An 18,117-nucleotide genomic window follows, 5' to 3' on the forward strand; every position below is an offset into this window, starting at 1 on the left:
CACAATTTACATCTTTTTATATTGTGTATTCTTATCAGTTCATTGTAGCTTTAACTATTTTCACTATTTTGTCTTTTATCCTCATAGTAGAGATTTGTGTGGTTTACACAATGTCATAATAGTAGTGGAGTATTCTGGATTTGACAATGTATTTATTTGCCTCTACCAGTGGGTTTATACTTTCATATGTATTTAGGATAGTAATTATTGTCCTTTTGTTTCCACTTGAACAATTTCCTCAAGCATTTCCAGTAAGGCAGGTATAGTGGTAATAAATTCCCTCAGCTTTGCTTACCTGAGAAAGACTACTCTTTTATTCCTGAAGAATAACTTTTGCATGGTATAGTGTTCTTGGCGGACAGATTTTTCTTTAGGCACTTTGATTGCATCATCATGTATTCTCATGACATGTAAGGTTTCTGCTGAGAAATCCACTACAATCTAATGGTAGTTCTCTTATATGTGACTTGATGCTTTTCTCTTGTTGCTTTAAAAAGTCTCTTTCTTCAACTTTTGACAGGTTATAATGTACCTTATAGAGGACCTCATGGGGCTGAGTATACTCAGAGACTTTTGAGTTTCAATCTGGATGTTCTTATCTATTTTTTCAGAAAACAAAAATTCCCCCAATTGTCTCCCTCTTAAACTGCTATACTGTAGATACCTGTTTGTTTACTGGTGTCTCATATGCTGTCTTTATTTATTTTCCTTCCTTTTTTCTTCTGATGGAATAATTTCAGAAGACCTGCTTGGTTTTGCCTGAAGCTCCCAATTGTACTTGTTACTTCACTGATTGGAATCTTCATTTTCTTTTTTAATAGTTAATCTCTGTTGAATTTCTCATTCAGATCATAAATTTTCCTGAATTCATTGAATTGTCTATTTGTATTCTCTTGTATTGTTTTCTTAAAGTTATTATTTGAATTGAATCCCTTCTTAATTTGTAAATTTCCATTTCTTTGAAATGTTACTGAAGTATTTTGTTCCTTTGACATTTGACTTTTTCATATTTCTTATGTTCTCTTGTTAATGTCTGTGTATCTAGTGGTGCAGTCATGTATTCCAACTTTGGAGTGGCTAGAGAGAATTCACCCATAGATAGGTCTAAGGGTGCCAGTTGGGCAAGGTGTGGTAACTCTGGTTTTGTGTGGTTGTGGTGGTGTGGTTTCCTAGCAGCTTCTTCAATTGTGATCAATGCTAGCAATGACTATAAATGCATCAGTGGTCTAGACAGTGACAGTGGCTGTGCAGGTTATCAGGGTAAGGGCTTTAGGGATGGATGTTCTTTTCCCTATCTTCCCCATAATGGGGAATCTTAACTGAGGGAATTTCTTTGGGTGCTGGGTGTGACCATCTCACAGACAACCATACAGGTGCTTAGAGCAGCAGTGGAGTCAGGTTTCTGGGTTCAGCACATTATGAAAATACTGTAACATCAGTGACTTTGAGTCTTGGGTCCCTCAATAAGCCTGAAGCTGTTTCTCTGAGGTATCCTCCAGTAGCTCAGGCACAAGGGGCTGCAAGGTAGCCTTGATTCTTACCTACGTGGGAGGGGCACAGCACTGGTATAGCTCCAAGGAAGAAAGGATGATCTAGGGGCTTAGGGAATAGCTGTAGTTTAGAACCAGAAACCAACAGAGCACATGGCATCTTGTGCTTTGAGGGATAAGATACCATGTAGTTATGACTCTGAGCCCTCAGATGGTGGGACATAGCAGTAGGACAGGCTCTGTAAGCCAAGGTAGAACAGTAGCAAGGACCCAGAATTGGCAAGATGCTGTGTTAATTTGGGCCTGGGGTTACAGAGCTGTAATGTACCCACTCCTGAGGGAGGTGGGGTGCCTTAGGAAGCTCAGAATGCAGGGGAATATTCTACCTCTAGATAGGTGAGAAAACTAATAGCTCCACTCAGCCAGTGCAATTTATTCTGTGGCATGTTGAGCACCAAGAAGCACAGCTACATGGGTCACTAGACTGCATAATTAGGGATGGGGGTGCCACATCAGCTGTGATACTGGTAGGTACTAGTGCTCTGCTCTGATGATTCCAGATGCCTGGAACCCCTGGGCACTGCTTCACAGGAAGGGGAGGGGTTACTTCCAGTGTAAGTAGCCCGAGTCCCCAGGAGGCAGGGTGTCACATCTGCTCTGGAGCCAAGGATATTGGTTTCTCCCCACACCCATACCTTGTAATGCATTTGGTTTGGCTTTGTGACAGGGGCAATGCTGACTTTGTAAAATAAGCTTGAAACTATTTCTTGCTTTTCAATTTTTTGAAATTTTTATTAGTTCTTTGAATGTCTGGTAGAACTCAGCAGTGATGCCATAGGTTCTGGGCTTTTCTTTGATGACATTTCTAAGACTGACTGAGTCTTTTTACCAGTTATTGGTCTGCTCAGATTCTGTTTCTTCATGCTTCAGTTGTGGTAGGTTGTACATGTCTATGTATTCACCCATTTTCTTCTAGGCTAATTTGCTGGCATATATTTGTTCATCGTTATATGATCCTTTCTATTTCTGTGGTTAACAGTCTCTTCTTTTGTGATTTTGAGTGTGCCCTTTTTTTCCTAACTAAATGTTTGTAGTTTTTTTCTTCTTAGTTTTGTTAGTTTTTGTTGCTGCATCCCATAAATTCTGTATGTTGGAATTCCATTTGTCTGCCTCAAGATATTTTAAAAATTTCCCTTTTAATTTCTTCTTTCACTCATTTGTTGTTCAAGAGAATGTTAATTTCTATGAATTTCATAAAACTGTTAACATCTTAACAGCTGTATTTTTTCATTGCTCAAAGTTTACCTTTCACCTGAAATAAAATTCTAATGTATTAGTTATTAAACAACACATATTTTCAAGAAAAGCTTAAGATAGCCAACATGAATTATAGTGAAACTTCATGTATATAACTGTGTATATATACAGGTGTGTGTGTGTGTGTGTGTGTGTATGGAAACATTTGCTACCCTGTCACTCCCACATGTCACTTATTATTCTTGTTTTTTTTTCACGTAGCAATATACTTGAACATAATTCTTAAAAGTTCATAGATATTTCTTGTTATTTTTAACTTCATTAAATAGACACTGTTTCAAATTATTAGCTTTTAAAAACAATTCTGTAATAAATATCTTTGCATATTTATCTCTCTGTGTACCCTCAGATTGTCTGCCTAGAATTAAATTTTTTAGAATTAACATTTTAAACAAAGATTTTCAACATGTTCTCCAAAACAAAGTTGTATAGATTAATACTCTGATGTATTTTCTTATTGATCTAGATCAATGTGCTATTTGTTTTTATGAAATGCAATTCTGAGAAAAAATATAACTTTAAAAACATTAAAGAACATATTAACAATCCAAAGAAATAAGCTGCCATTAATCAAATCTATTTCTTTTTAACCATAGTAGTTAAAAGGATATTTGCTTTAAAGACAAGATACAGGTGCCAGTCCTAGCTTTGGCATATAAGATCTGTGTGATCATGAGCATGTTATATAATCCTTGTAAGCCTTGATTTATGTTTTTCTTGAGTAAATTGTGAAAATAATAGTACCTATCTAATGGTTATTATGAGGGTTGGTCTACAAAGGTTTATTAAAGAGCTTAAGAACATATAACCTGATAGTTAATCAATAAAAACATGTATTTACTTATATTTTCAAAAAACTACAGAGAACACTAAAGTTCCCAACAATGAACTGTTTTTTTTTTTTTCTTTGAATCTTTCATTTCCTAATTATAAAATATTCACTGGACACTTCACAGTCATGAAGTGTTGATGGGTAGAAATTAGTATGGAACACAATTCATTCAGTTTTATAAAAGCTTAGAAAATAAAAAAAGTTCTAATTAAAAAAAGAGAATTTTAATAAGGAGATTTGGGCTAATGTTTATCAGATTGTAATGTTATATACTTCTCTACTTATGACAGAACAGAAGAATTTCTAAACATTTTAATAATGATGGCCGATATCTTAAACACCATTAACTTGAAAATAGCTATATAAAAAGCCAAGCACAAAACTTCAAGGTTGCAACTGATTTCAAGCATTCCCTTTTATAGATTCTAAGTACCACAATTTCCTAGAAGTATGATCACCTAAAATCTCCTCTCTACATAGGAAATTGTAACGTGTTTGAGACATTAAAAAACAAAACAGAAACTGCAAAATATATCTATAATTTTAAGGTCAAATTTATTAGGTGATTAAGAGATGTGTACATGGGCGATAAATACTGCACAGCTGACTTTATTCACAGTCAAGTAGAGATACAGTCAGTGCCAATCTATTTTGTGGATACTCTTGTTCTTTTGTTCCAAGAAAAGTTTGCACCATACGACTTGGACTTGGGTTTTGGAACTTTCCTCTCTTCAATGTCATAGCTCCATCCTAGAGGGGGAATAAACAAAAACATAAACTCAACAGAAACAGAATTTAAGAGGATAACTGAAGAACACAGAAAGCGGTGGCTATTATAATTTAATGTTCATTTACCAAGTGTAAATGTCAACACAACAGAAATATAAATACTTAGTAATTTGTTCCTTTATAATCCTCTGTGCCAAGACGGTCCAAACATTATCTGAATATGACTTATCAGATCTCAAAGGTATAATTTATGATTTAATTTCTCCTTACTCAAGTACTGATGGTTATGTGTTATTTAAAATTTAGTTTTCTCTATGAAGCTTAACATGTGACTTCGTTAATAACTGCAACGAAGAACACCGAACAATAAAATTCATCTCACTGTTCTTCTAAACTCTGGTGTCTGTATGTGAATTTAGAACTCATCTGAGATGATGGAAAAACTTTGTGTGTGTGCGCTGTGTGCACAGGGCATACATTCAGTTCCATCACCAGTTTTTTCCAACATGTGTTTCAGGGGCTATCTGTATCAGAATAGTGTGGAAGTACTTGAAAACTACAAATGGTTAGGCCTGACTACAGGCCCATTGGATTAGAGTCTCTGGTTGGGAACCAGAGAGCTGTCCTTTAACTCTCAATTCCAGAAGCTTTTATGCATGGAAAATTGAGAACCACTGGTCAAAACTATCTCCTAATTTCCTACAGTTTACAGTTTCTCTATACATTCTTTTCAAGGTTTATAATTTTGAAAACCGGTTTTATTTATGTCTACATATTCTTCATGTCCTGTCCTTCAGTCTAAGAAAAGGGGAGAAGATTGAGCAACCCCTTTAACTTTTACTTTTCATCATAAGATCCATCTTCTATTCCTGTAATTTATCATTCTTCTATCTGAGGACTTTCTTCACACAACTCACCTTGAAACATCTGATTCACGTAAGTCATGTATAAAATGTCCAAACTGAATATCATATAGTTCAAATAAGTGTTTCTTGATCTTATTATGTTCCAAGGAACTCTAGTGCCTCTTCGTGAGTACAGTACTTGCTGCCACAAAGCTTAAGTCTCAATAATGCCTTAGCCGAAGTTTAATTTTGTCACAAAGTAAAATCTTTGAAACTTAAGTCATTGAAATATACTACTTTGTGTCCAAAAAAGGAAAATAATAACATTTAACACAATACTTCAAATTGATCCTTTAAACTACCCTATTCCTAATGCTAGAACTCCATCTTCAAAGAAAAGTTCATTAGCTATATAGAAATGGGAAACACGAAGGCAAATTAAACATCAAAATTTGAGAGAGAAAATACTGATTCAATAATTTGCTCCATATAACCTTACTTTCAGAGTAGAAAAAATTGTTTTGAGTACTCTCCTACTCAAACTCACTCCTATAAAGTAAGTATATTTATAAGTAGTTATTTCCCTTTCAAACAATTTACTAAAGAACATGAAATAGTTCCTACTTCATAAGGCCGTCATGAGGATTAAGCAAATGTATGTAAAGTGCTTAGAAAGCATTGGCACTTAATCATTTATTGAGTTCTATGAGAAAGGTACTTTTTCTAAAACCTATAAATAAATTAATACTATTCCCTTTGTATAGCTGAGTAAAACAAGCGTCAGACAGGTTAACTAATACAAGGTCATTCAGCCAGGAAGGGGTACAATTAGGATTTGAACATTTGATTCTAGAGCCCATGCCTCAACTATATTGCTGTGTTATCACTTGTGATTTATCATAAGCACTCAATAAAGGTTAAGCTATTATCCTAATTAATAACTTTTGTATAAAGGGTGGACGTGAACACATTTCCATCACATTGGAGTTCATTAAATTTTAATTTGCAATGTTGTGAGAAGTTTGCTATAATTTAAACTAGTTATTTACTACAGACCGGGGCTTCGGTTTTCAAATAAACTCAGCATAACTTCATAAATTTCTTAAGTACATCCCACAATAATCAGCAAATGTTAATAATTACAAAAAATACTCAATTCAATACAGCAGGTATAACCAATAATACTTACTGAACATTTGCTATTCACTTAATTACTGATTGCCTAATTTGTGTCAAGGACAATTTTCAGACACAGAATGCAAGACAATAAACAAAACAAAAATTTCCCAAACTTCTTTAGGTAGAAAAGAGAAATTAACAAGTAAGTGAATAATATACTAAGTTCTAACACAGTAATGCCTAAATTAAAATACTTATTATAGGCTAATGAGCACTAAGGAAACAACATTTCAGACCAGAAAGACAAAGAAGGCTCCTTTCTCTGAGAAGGTAACATTTCAGACTTTCAGGAGGTCAGGAATGAACCATGTCGACATCTCTGAAAAGAGCTTTCAGACAAGAGAACAGCAACAACTACAAAGGTTTTGATATAAGAACATACATGGTGTACTGTTCTATGCTCTAGACCCTGTGTTAAGTGCAAAAAATGTACTTTATATATATATTTTTAAGTTTGTAAGTTCCTTGAATTATGAAGTATACCTTAATTTTATATTTAGTCATGAGGAAAAATAAAGCATAGAGAAAATAAATCCTAAGTTCACATGGCTAGTGAGTCCCAAAGCCAGAATTTTAATCCAGGTTGACTTTAAAGCTATGCACCTAATCACCTCATACAAATAACTAAATTATTTTAAAATTCCAAATTGCAATTTTTATTTTGCCCGTTTCCTTTCAACTCATGTGACTGTATAAATATTTTCCAATTAAAAAAATATTTTGAAAAGACTTAAGAATCCCTGGAAAATAAGTCTGTTTCCCCAGTCCCTGCTGCTCCATACCCAATTATGGAGAACATACATAGGTTCAAGTATAGTTTCATATTTGGTTATAATGGCTATTAGCAAATTACTCAAAACCTCTATGATCTTTTTGCTAAGTGATGGGAGTGAGAACTTGTGTTCTTTTCACCCTCAAAGGTTTCCGAATACACCTGCCAGATCAATAAGAACATTATGAGAGGAAATGCAGAAGAAACGAGAGAGCATTCGGAAATATTTAGGAATCGGAACTACACACAAACACACAATTGAGAGAAAAAGAATTCATTCATTTTACTACATCAGAACTCGGACATAGGTCTGATATCTGTTGTGGTCAGAAAGTTTTCAAAATGTTGCCAGGGTCACTGCAATGTGAGACTGGAGTTGTTCCATAAAGGAACAACTGGTTTGGGTTTTCTCCTGGGAATTGTGAGCCAGATTCTAGTTGCTGTTGATGGTGATAACAATAAATAGAAGTATCATGATAGTGTTTAGAATATGGATGCAAAAAACACCCTAGGAAAAACTAACAAAAATACATGTGGAGGAAACCTGCATTTGCCAACATAATCTCTTTATTACTATGCTACAACCATCTATGATTGTTAGGTTTATCTCCCTCACATTTTTCTGTGGAAAACAACTTTGTTACTAAAGATGAATAAACAACCATGCTTCTCTCATTAAGTCAAAGCAAAGAATGACATGAGGGAGTTTTATGGCAATTCATAGTAGAAATGGAAAATAAAACAAGACTAGAAAACTTCTGGTTTTTCTATCCATCATTCTGAAAACTTTTCTACTATATACGACTGTTATTACAGTAAATTTTGCTCCTTTTTGTTATACTGTAAAGAGTCTGATCATATTTTCAAGCATCACCCCTCCAAAGTATTTTACCTTCCAGTGACTAGAAGAACACATTTACTGGTCTCACTATACTTGAACGTAAAAATTACTGGAGTAAGTGGTAAACTTTGGCCAAAAAAAGACAAAGTAAGAATAACAGCACTTGAAAAGACATTAAACATATACTTACCAATGGGAAAGTTACATGAATGACACTTGTCTTTCCTATATACACTTGAAATTTGTTTGTAAAAGGGAATAAAGCAATGTATCTTGCAAGAAATAAAGTACTGGAATTTAGGAAAGAAATAATATTTTTTAGCTTTTTTATTTTTTTAAATAACCCAAACATTTTTCTGATGAGTTCAAATGAAAACACTTGTACCCTCAAAAGAATGCTTATATGAAATGAAGGTACAGTCTAAAACAATGGTCCCATATGTTCTCTTTTTAGGACACTTAAAAACTAGCCTTTACTTTTCCCAGCTGCGCAACAGAAGATCAAAGCAACTGAGTCTGAGGCAGCAGCCCAAAAGGATGGGGTAAATCTCTTAGGGCTGCCATCATTTCCCTCTGAGCAGAGTAGCCATATGGCATGGATTTGCCACAAATCCAACCACCAGCACCTAAATGATAAGTAGCTGATTCCTTTTGCTGTTTCACACTGGAATGCTTTAAACCCTACTATGGGAGCAGTACCTCTGGAAAATGTTCTAGTAAAATTAAAATGTGATCTTTAACAGCCAATGTCCAATTTTTTTTTTTCAAGAAACATGTCAATTTATTTTGTAGATAACCATATTGTGGTTGGAATGTTCTATTTCCTATGATATGACTGTTTGGTGTGACCTTTTCATACACCAAAGAAAGAAAAAGCCCCTGAACAAAATCAGATAACAGCAATGAACTTAACAACTTCCACGTATGAGACAAAAAGAAAATTAATTCCATTTATCTTTGTTTATGGAACCATTTTGTTTACGGTTCAGTAATGCAAAAATAAAGACAAAATTTCATTGATTCTTTTATTGTCTTACCTCTAATAATATTAATTCATGTCCTGTGAAAGATCTTGCTCCTTTAATAATATAATCTCAACCCTGACTTTAGTTTGGAAGTGAAGTTTAATTTATGCCAGAACAAGAACCATCACATAATTTGGCACAAGCTGACATAACTGGAAGTTACTGCTAACTATGGGATCAGAATAGCAAAGCTTTGGGAAGCTAAAGAGATGGACATTGGAACTTGCAATGTTTCAAGATTCCTCATTAGGCTGTACCCTGACATTATACCTGACTGAAAGCAAAGCATAAACCTAATATATATTTTAAAGTGGGGGGATAGTTTTTCAGGAATTTCACTTTATAAAATGTCCCTTGACTACTTTGAAATTAACCAAGTATCTAATATAGCGATTCCGAGAGAGAAGGTTTAGAATAATTTAAAAGCATCTTAGATATTCTTTTAGGAAATATTATAGAGGAGATATAATAAAGTTTTGTACACGGGCAAAGCAGTTATTTCCATGAAATTATCTATGATTTCACAAGCAAATAATGTGCAAACATGAGGCACATTTGAAATATATATTATTAATTAATATCCTACAGTTACAATACCTCTCTAAACAAAAACTCTTTGATATCAGTTTAATGATCCCATTAAATTTTATCTTTTCAAATAATAACTTGCTATATAGTTTATTCTTATTTTCAAAGCAGTAACTGGAATCAATGGTATTCAGAATTTGCCACAAATCAAAAGATTTTAATTATTGTAGCTTTGTGTTCCAAAAGTACATTTGAAACAATTGTTAGAATTCATAACATGTTTTCTGAAGAAAGAAACTATACATGAATAGCCCAAAATCACTCCCAGAAATTTTGATGTAATTGATTTGGGTATGGGCTATGCATAGGAATTTCCAGAATTGTATTTAACCCATAACACACTAAGCCACTATGTGTTAACTCTACCAATATGAGAAAATTTATTTCAAACTTCTCTTCTTCCTCCACCCCTTTTGTTGCTTCCTTCCTGCCTTCCTCCTGAGCCCCTGGGATTAGAGACTGGAAGGAAAAGAGCTAGGTTAAAAAATAAACACATAAAACCCCAAACCTTTGTAGATACAAATAAACCTCATTATTTGTGAATTCATTTACTAAAATTTGTAACTCCTATATTAACACTCTTAGTGGTCCTATGGTCATTTATGACATGCACAGAATGGCAAAAAATTTGAGTTGCCCAATACACATGTTCCCAGTTAAGGTCAAACAAGGTAATGTTCTGCCCTTCTTGTTTCAGCACTCACACTGTAAACAAGTGTACTTTTCAAGGTCTATTTAGAGTCACTTTTTTTTTTTTTTGTGTGTGTGTGGGGGGGGGGCACCCCCCACACACACACGTGCACGCACGCGCACACTTCTTTTTGGTGATTTCATTTTTTAAAATGGTCCGCAAAGCATAGTGCTGAAGTCTGTCTAGTTTCCCTAAGCACAAAAAGATTGTGATATATCAATATGGGTGTTAGATAGGCTTGTTCGGGTATGAATAACAGTGTTGTTGGCTTCAAGTTCAATGTTGATGAATAAACAATACATATTAAATGAGGTGTCTTAAACAGAAGTACTTAGTATTGATCTGTTAATGAAAGGACATAACCAGAGGCTTGTGGAAACCCATGTGTGTTATTTCCTTGGGAACAATTGTTCAATATTTGCTAATTTGGTGTTCCTGGTGACTTTACAAAACATGATTATCATGAATAAGGTGAATCAACTGTAACTGACAGATACAGAAATTCTGTCCTGTCTCATTGTGATTTAATTCACCCTCCCACTTACCCTAGTCCTGGAAAAAAACAGTTTTGTTTCCATTTGCAATTTATCTCAATATTCCTTTACCCCACATAAACTTGTGTTGTCTTGACTTGTTTGAACTGGTTTATAACATCTGCCAGAATCACATAAATAACATAAATTATTTAATACATGTTCATTTTTATATTTATGTTTATGTTATGACTATTTTCCTGAAAATTTTCTCTCTACAATTTTGGAAATCCCATTGAGACATCCAACAGATTCAAAAACTAAAAGCAGGCAAACTTCTCCACCAAAGAAATGGCACACCCATTCTTAGGCCCACATATATCTTTTCTTGTCTCCATGAAGTGAATCCAAAGCAGCAAGAGACCTTTGCTGACTGTTTTGCTATCTTTGATTTTGAATTAATTTTGGGAATTGGTTTTACAACAGTTTGACCATTAGATGATCCCTGTAAGCAGATTAATAGTTTATAGAGGTCTATTCTTTGTTGGGTAAGGTAAGAGAGAGAATCTGGTTTATTAGTTCTTTGTATTTTGAGCTCAAATCAATTAAGAATTTATACTCAGTGAGAAGAGAACAGCTCTTTGGCATGAACCAGTATATTTCACAATTCTGTGTTTATTAACCCTTGGCTGATACTTTAGAATTGAAGTAATAAATTCTCTGTGTGACTGACAAAGCTACCAACATACAGTTATTACATACTATAATACAGAAAAACCTTTTCTGCTCAAGTGTATGTAGGTAATGTCTTTCTACCTCCACATGACATTAATGAATTAAATTATAAAATCTCTTTAAGTTCTGTTCTGATTAGTTTATACATAAGTTATACGAATTGAATAACCCTAAAATTCTAAAAAACAAAACAAAACAAACACCCTGAATTTCTAATATCTTCAACCTTCTAGATTTACAAAGTATTATTAAAGAGATTAACAAACATTTTAAGAATTCAAGTTTGCATAATGTAGGTAAATCTTTGGCAAACAAGACTAATAATTTTGGCTTAATAAAAACAACTATGTTTTCTGACTGTCATTGTTAGACAAAATACAAACATGAATTATTTTACTTCAATATGTTCTTTCTAAAGCTGTAAGAGTTTACTGATGGAATAAATTAGCATTTTTGTTTAATGTGTATAGTCATGAAAAATTTAAATCTGTATTTTAACCAACTTGATCAATTTTTCAGGAATCTTTGTTTCAAAAGCAATTATATTCTACAGTTATGTTACCTTAAAAAATAATTTCTAAGATTATTCAGTAACTTAAAAACTTGGATGGTATTAATGGACATTTATTAGATACTTAGGTCATTTCTAAATAAGACAGAATACTGAGCCATTGATTATAATGGGGCTCAGAATACATTACCTCCAAATGTGCCACCTTGGCATTTAAGGAAATAGCAGAAGCAAAGGGCAACTCTTTCTAAGCCCTTATCCTTTCAAGCAGTACATAAAAGAATTCCTTGGCTTTCCTGTCATTTATCCTATACCCAGAAGAAAGGAATGCCACAGAGGGACACAGGATAATCCGACCAGGCCTAAGTTCTCCTAGTTTATTACCATTGGTTGTTCAATCAAATTTCTGTACAACTATGCACTACTTCATTGAAACATACGGATTTCCCTTTCTGAGTATTCATTTCTGAAGTCCATGTCACATAAAATTATATTAAATGAATTTGTGTACTTTCTCTATTTAATCTGTCCTTTGTTATAAAGTCTTAGCCATGAACCTAGTAATGAATGAGAAAGAAATCTTCTCTCCTGTATAAGCACTAAGCTAAATTTTGAGTTCATACATACATTCTTCTCCTTTTTATATGCTACTGAAAGGCTCTATCTTTACTGAACATGTTCATTTTTGCCACTTGGAGAAGCTGTAGCATGAGTTCTGCCAGTTGACTAAAATACTGGTAAGTTTTAAAATTATTCCAGTTTCCCTATGAAATCAAAATAGCTTTGGTTAAAAGATACAATGTAAATGAATGAAACTCTACTAGAAGTTAATAGGGGCACAGAGGTTATGACTTTATATTAAGGTAATGAAATAACTTTGTATGCAAAGTGACAAGATATAAATTGTATACTAGAGGAAAAACAGGCATGTCCTAAAGTAAAGTGTGCCAGAAAGAAAATGGTAAAAGACAAAACCTGGTCACATAAAGTTATATAAGATTTGCAAGAAAGAAAATTTTATTTGCCTTAGGTTAGAGTTTGTGCAAAAAAAAAAAAAAAAAAATCNGGGTTTGTCTCTTTATCTTCTATTCTATTCCACTGGTCTTTATTCCTGTTTGGGTGCTAATGTCATGCTGTTTTGTTACTATAGCTCTATAGTATAATTTGAGGTCACTTTTCTCACTAAGGATTGCCTTGGCTGTTCTGGGTCTCTTATTTTTCCAAATGAATTTCATGACTGCTTTTTCTATTTCTGGAGAGAATGTCATTGGAATTTTGATGGGAATTACATTGAATTTGAGTAGCACTTTTGGTTGTATGGCCATTTTGACAATATTAGTTACTGCCTATCCAAAAACTGGGAAGGCTGTTTCATGTTCTAAGGTCTTCATTTTTTACCTTCTTGTTAGATTAATTCCCAAGTATTGTGTGGATGGCTATTGTGAATTTGATAGTTTTCCAAGTTGCTTTTTCAGTAAGTTCATTATGTGGGTAAAAGAACGATACTTACAGGTGTCAATTTTGTATCCTGCTACTTTCTTGAATTCATTTGTGGATTCTAGAAGTCTTCTGGTGAATTTTTGCATGTATGTCCATCAAGGATTTTGGTCTGAAGTTTTCTGTTCTTTAAAATGTCTTTATTTTTATTTATTTATTTTTAATGTGGTGCTGAGGATTGAACCCTGGGCCTCATGCATGTGAGGCAAGAACTCCACCACTGAGTCGCAACCCCAGCCCCTGAAGTTTTCTTTCCTTGATATGTCGTTGGTTTTGTTGTCAGGGTGATGCTAGCTTTGTTACTTGAAATTGATCTGTTTAAGTTGTCTGCATCTTCCTGGTTCAATCTGGGTAGATTATATGTCTCTAGGAATTTCATAAATGTACAAAGAACTAAAAAAAAAAAAACTGAACACCTAAAAACAAACAACCAAATCAATAAATGAAGAAAGGAACTGAACAGATATTTCTCAAAAGAAGAATACAAATGGTCAACAAGTATATAAAAAACTGCTCAACATCTCTAGTAATTAGAGAAACGCAAATTAAAACTACACAGAGATTTTACCTCACTCCAGCCAGAACGGCAATGCTAAGTGAAGTTAGCCAATCCCCCCCCCCCCAAAAAAAAAATGCCGAATGTTTTCTCATAGTAGGGTAAGAAGGGGGAGCATGGGAGGAATAGATGAATTCTACATAGGGAAGATGGGTGGGAGGGAAAGGGAGAGGGCAGGGGATTAACAAGGATGGTGGAATGTGATAGACATCATTATCAAAAGTACATGCATAAAGACACTAATTGGGTGTCAAAATACTTTAAATACAGAGATAAGAAAACTTGTGGTATATATGTGTAATAAGAATTGTAATGCATTCCGCTGCCATTTATTTACTTATTTTTTAAATCAATAAAAACAAAGCAAAAAAACCTTGATTAGATAAACCAGATGAGTGTTCACTGTTTTCTTTGAAAGTTTGCTTCAGTGATTATATTTTACAGATATTTTCTCAACTTTTTGGACTTGAATTTAAGTTACCTTATTTTTCTTATGAACTCTGGTGAAAAATATTTCACTGTGGTGAACTAGTCCACTGGTGAAAATTACAACTAATTTAAGTCTTTTATGATCTATAGTTTTGTTTCAGGCTTATGCTTCCCTAAAAGCTCTTGTAATGAGCTACAGACCAAAGTACTTCATCTTCAACAAAGGAGCACTATCTCAGAATCCCATAGAAAAGGACTAGGGGATTATAGGTTTTTGATGCTGCCCCTTAATTTTAAGACCATTGCTAGTTGAATGGGTCAGGATTTCCAGTACTTTAGTCAAGAAGTAAAAACATTATGATCCAATAGAATAAGAATTATATAGGACTGAATGAACTGACAAAGGATGACCGTAGTTTTGTGTTTGCGATGTTACTGGTACTGTTTTACTATTCTGTATTTTCAATATATCAGGAAACCCTTTCTTTTTCCTAAGATGTTACAACTCATTACAACTTAGTACAGCTTTCTTTGTAAATGGAAATACTACAAATCTCATTCTACCTCCATGACACCTCCAGAATTTGGAATTTCTTACTGAATATGCTTAAATTTTATGGTAATATATTTATTTGCGTATGTTTAATAGCAATCTATCCTCCTTTTAATAGGATGTGATTTGAAGCATTGATATGGAACGAATCCTTACTTGTAATGAGATATTTGAAAATGATGCTCTTTAATCAGATATGAGCAGACACTGTTAAGGAACAAAGTTTGACTTTATGCAGGAAAAGTGGCCTGGCACCTGGCTTATAGAGTTCCTTGTCTTACAGGGAAAACATTCTGGGGATTTTGAGAAGGGAAGATTTGCCCAAATCAATAGGTACTGCACAACACATACACAGTGGCAAATTCTTAGCTTGGATTCCTAATCTGAAGAGACTTAAAAAAGAACAATCTGAGATTCTTTATGAAAACTCTGACTAAAGCAAACTTAAGAAAACATATGATAAATTAATATTCTTAAAAATTAATTCTTGCTACACCTATATAAATAATCAGGGCAAAAAAAGTACATCAATCTTATTTTGTGATCATAAATAATCCCTATTTGAGATTATTTCCTATCAAATAGGGAGAAGCCAAGTACAATGTTGCATGCCTATAGTCCCAGACACTTGGGAGGTCAAGATGGGAGGATACCTTGAACACAGGAGTTTCAGACCATCTTGAGTAACACAGGGAGACCCAGCCTCAAAAAACAAAAATGTGGGGTTGGGAGATGGGGTTAGGGGAAGAGCCTAACATAATTTCAATAGAAAAATACAGACTCTAGCATATCCTTCTCCTTCAACATTATAAGGCTTTCAGCTCATTTTCTTGTCTTTATCTATTTAGCAACTCTTTTTAAGTTGTATACAACACACACACACACACACACACACACATATACAGATTCTGTCCTGTGTCCCACTGGTTCTTACAGACACCCTTCTTCCCCAAGGAAAATAACTTTTGTCCCCATTTGCAATTGACCTCAAATTCTTTATTCTACATAAATTTGCACTTGTTAGAACATCTGCCTTGTTCACTTATATCATGAAAATAAACTGTTCACTTATATCATGAAAAATAAATTCTTTTACTTGAATTTTGTACCCATTATGAAGAGTTTGAAAGTTATCTTTTAACAGTCACCTGGATGTGAGGTTGAGCTCATAAGAGGTTAAAAGTAGGTGGGAAGTCCAGACCTAACTGATACACCTCAGGAAAGTTCTATCTTTTTCAGGATCCAGGCCTGGACCTGTGGGCTTCCTTTCCTGCTTCTACCTTTTGTTACTTCAGAGGTTGGTTTTCCTCCCCAACAGACCCACTGTGAACACAATGCAATTTCACAGCTTGTCCTCTGCCCTCCCTTATTTTGAGAATTTCAAAGAGTTTTTATAGCTAACAGCAATGAGAAAAACACAGGGGGCAAAATGACATACCAAAGAAAAGTCACAAAGTTTCAAATCAGATCAAATAGGGGTGGGATGGGTGTGTGGGGGGGTGGAGAGGCATTTCTGGTTTTCATTAGCATGTAAATGGTAGTAGATCTTAGTCCTCTACTACCCACATTTTCCACAGCTGTTTTCTGCCACTTTTCTCCATGATGCAGCTTCCTTCTCCTCCCCATCCTTCACATAACACAAGGACAGACAAAAGCCACAAGGGTGAGAAAGGTGGGTCTTTTCAGTACACAAAGAATTGAAATAAGGTTCATCTACATTTCAGAGGAAGCCCCAGATATTCTCTTCTAATAAAGAAAGGTTATCTTTGAAGAGTTCCCTTTGGAATAGATGCTGAGCTTAAAGAGAGATGTTTAGGATGAGGCCTTGCAATGAAAGCCATAGACGCAGGGGTACTTATATTTTCTTGCTTTGTGTATTAGTATGTTAAGGGTGGGAAAGTGAAGGATGGGAAATGGGGGAGGAAAGAAGTTGTAAGAGGCACTCAGTCTTTTCTTCTTTCCTTCCTACTATGAAATTTCAGAAAACCAAGCTTTCAAAAACAGCAAAAGCAGATAATTACAGAAATGATCAACAGCAGGTAGGAAACTATAGTTTCAGAGATGAGTGTACTCTTAACCATTTTTCTTTTCTTTTTTTTTTTTTAAATATTTATTTATTTATTTTAGTTTTCGGCAGACACAACATCTTTGTTTGTATGTGGTGCTGAGGATCGAACCCGGGCCGCACACATGCCAGGCAAGCGCGCTACAGCTTGAGCCACATCCCCAGCCCCTCTTAACCATTTTTCTACAGGTCTTTTTATTTAAGAAAATTAAATAATATTGAATAATATTTAAGAAAATATATTTTATAATATAATACTGGTCTTAAATATTTTATTTCACTATTATATGCAGTATAAATTTCTACTTATCCTTGATTCATAATATAACTCTATTAAGTATATAATTCAAAAGATGGGTCCAATGGCACATGCCTATAATCCCAGCAACTAGGGAGGCTGAGGCATGGGCAACTTAGTAACACCCTGTTACAAAATAAAAAATAGAAAGGGCTGGAGATGTAGCTCAGGGGTAGAGTGCCCCTGGGTTAAATCCCTAGTACCAAAATAAGAAGAAGAAGAAGAAAGTCATTGGGCTAGAGGGTAAGAAATAAAGGCATATGAGCTGGTTCGAGGACTTAAAATCCTGAAAGAATATAGTTTTGAGCATCGCCCAATCAAACTTCTCATTTCAAAGATGAGATAAATATGTTTATCAAACATTAAGTGCAGTGAAGCAAGAACTGTTAAAGCTCTCCTGTGAAGGGGATAATTGTGGAATCAGAATCTAGGTTACCAGCCTCTTAATCCTATAAACCTTACATAATAGTACTTCTCAACTAATTTTTAAAAAAACAAATGCCAAATGTCTTCTTTGATATAAGGAGAGTAACTAAGAACAGAGTAGGGACGAAGAGCATGAGAAGAAGATTAACATTAAACAGGGATGAGAGGTGGGAGGGAAAGGGAGAGAGAAGGGAAATTGCATGGAAATGGAAGGAGACCCTCAGGGTTATACAGTGGAGGAGGTAGAGAGAGAGGAGGGGAGGGG

The 18,117-nt window shown here is 34.4% G+C and overlaps 1 protein-coding gene across 1 annotated transcript in view; it reads right to left on the reverse strand.

Moving 5' to 3' along the window:
* Window positions 1–4,177: 4,177 nt before the first annotated feature.
* The window catches only part of Ndufs4 (NADH:ubiquinone oxidoreductase subunit S4), a 106,699-nt gene continuing 92,759 nt past the window's right edge, over window positions 4,178–18,117 (reverse strand). The window contains exon 5 of the mRNA XM_015497311.2: window positions 4,178–4,389. Within this exon, the coding sequence (XP_015352797.1) occupies window positions 4,286–4,389 (104 nt within the window). The 3' untranslated portion in view covers window positions 4,178–4,285. The remainder of the gene's footprint in view (window positions 4,390–18,117) is intronic.

Source organism: Marmota marmota, unplaced genomic scaffold, assembly GCF_001458135.2.
Source record: "Marmota marmota marmota unplaced genomic scaffold, marMar, whole genome shotgun sequence".
Classification (NCBI taxonomy): domain Eukaryota; kingdom Metazoa; phylum Chordata; class Mammalia; order Rodentia; family Sciuridae; genus Marmota; species Marmota marmota.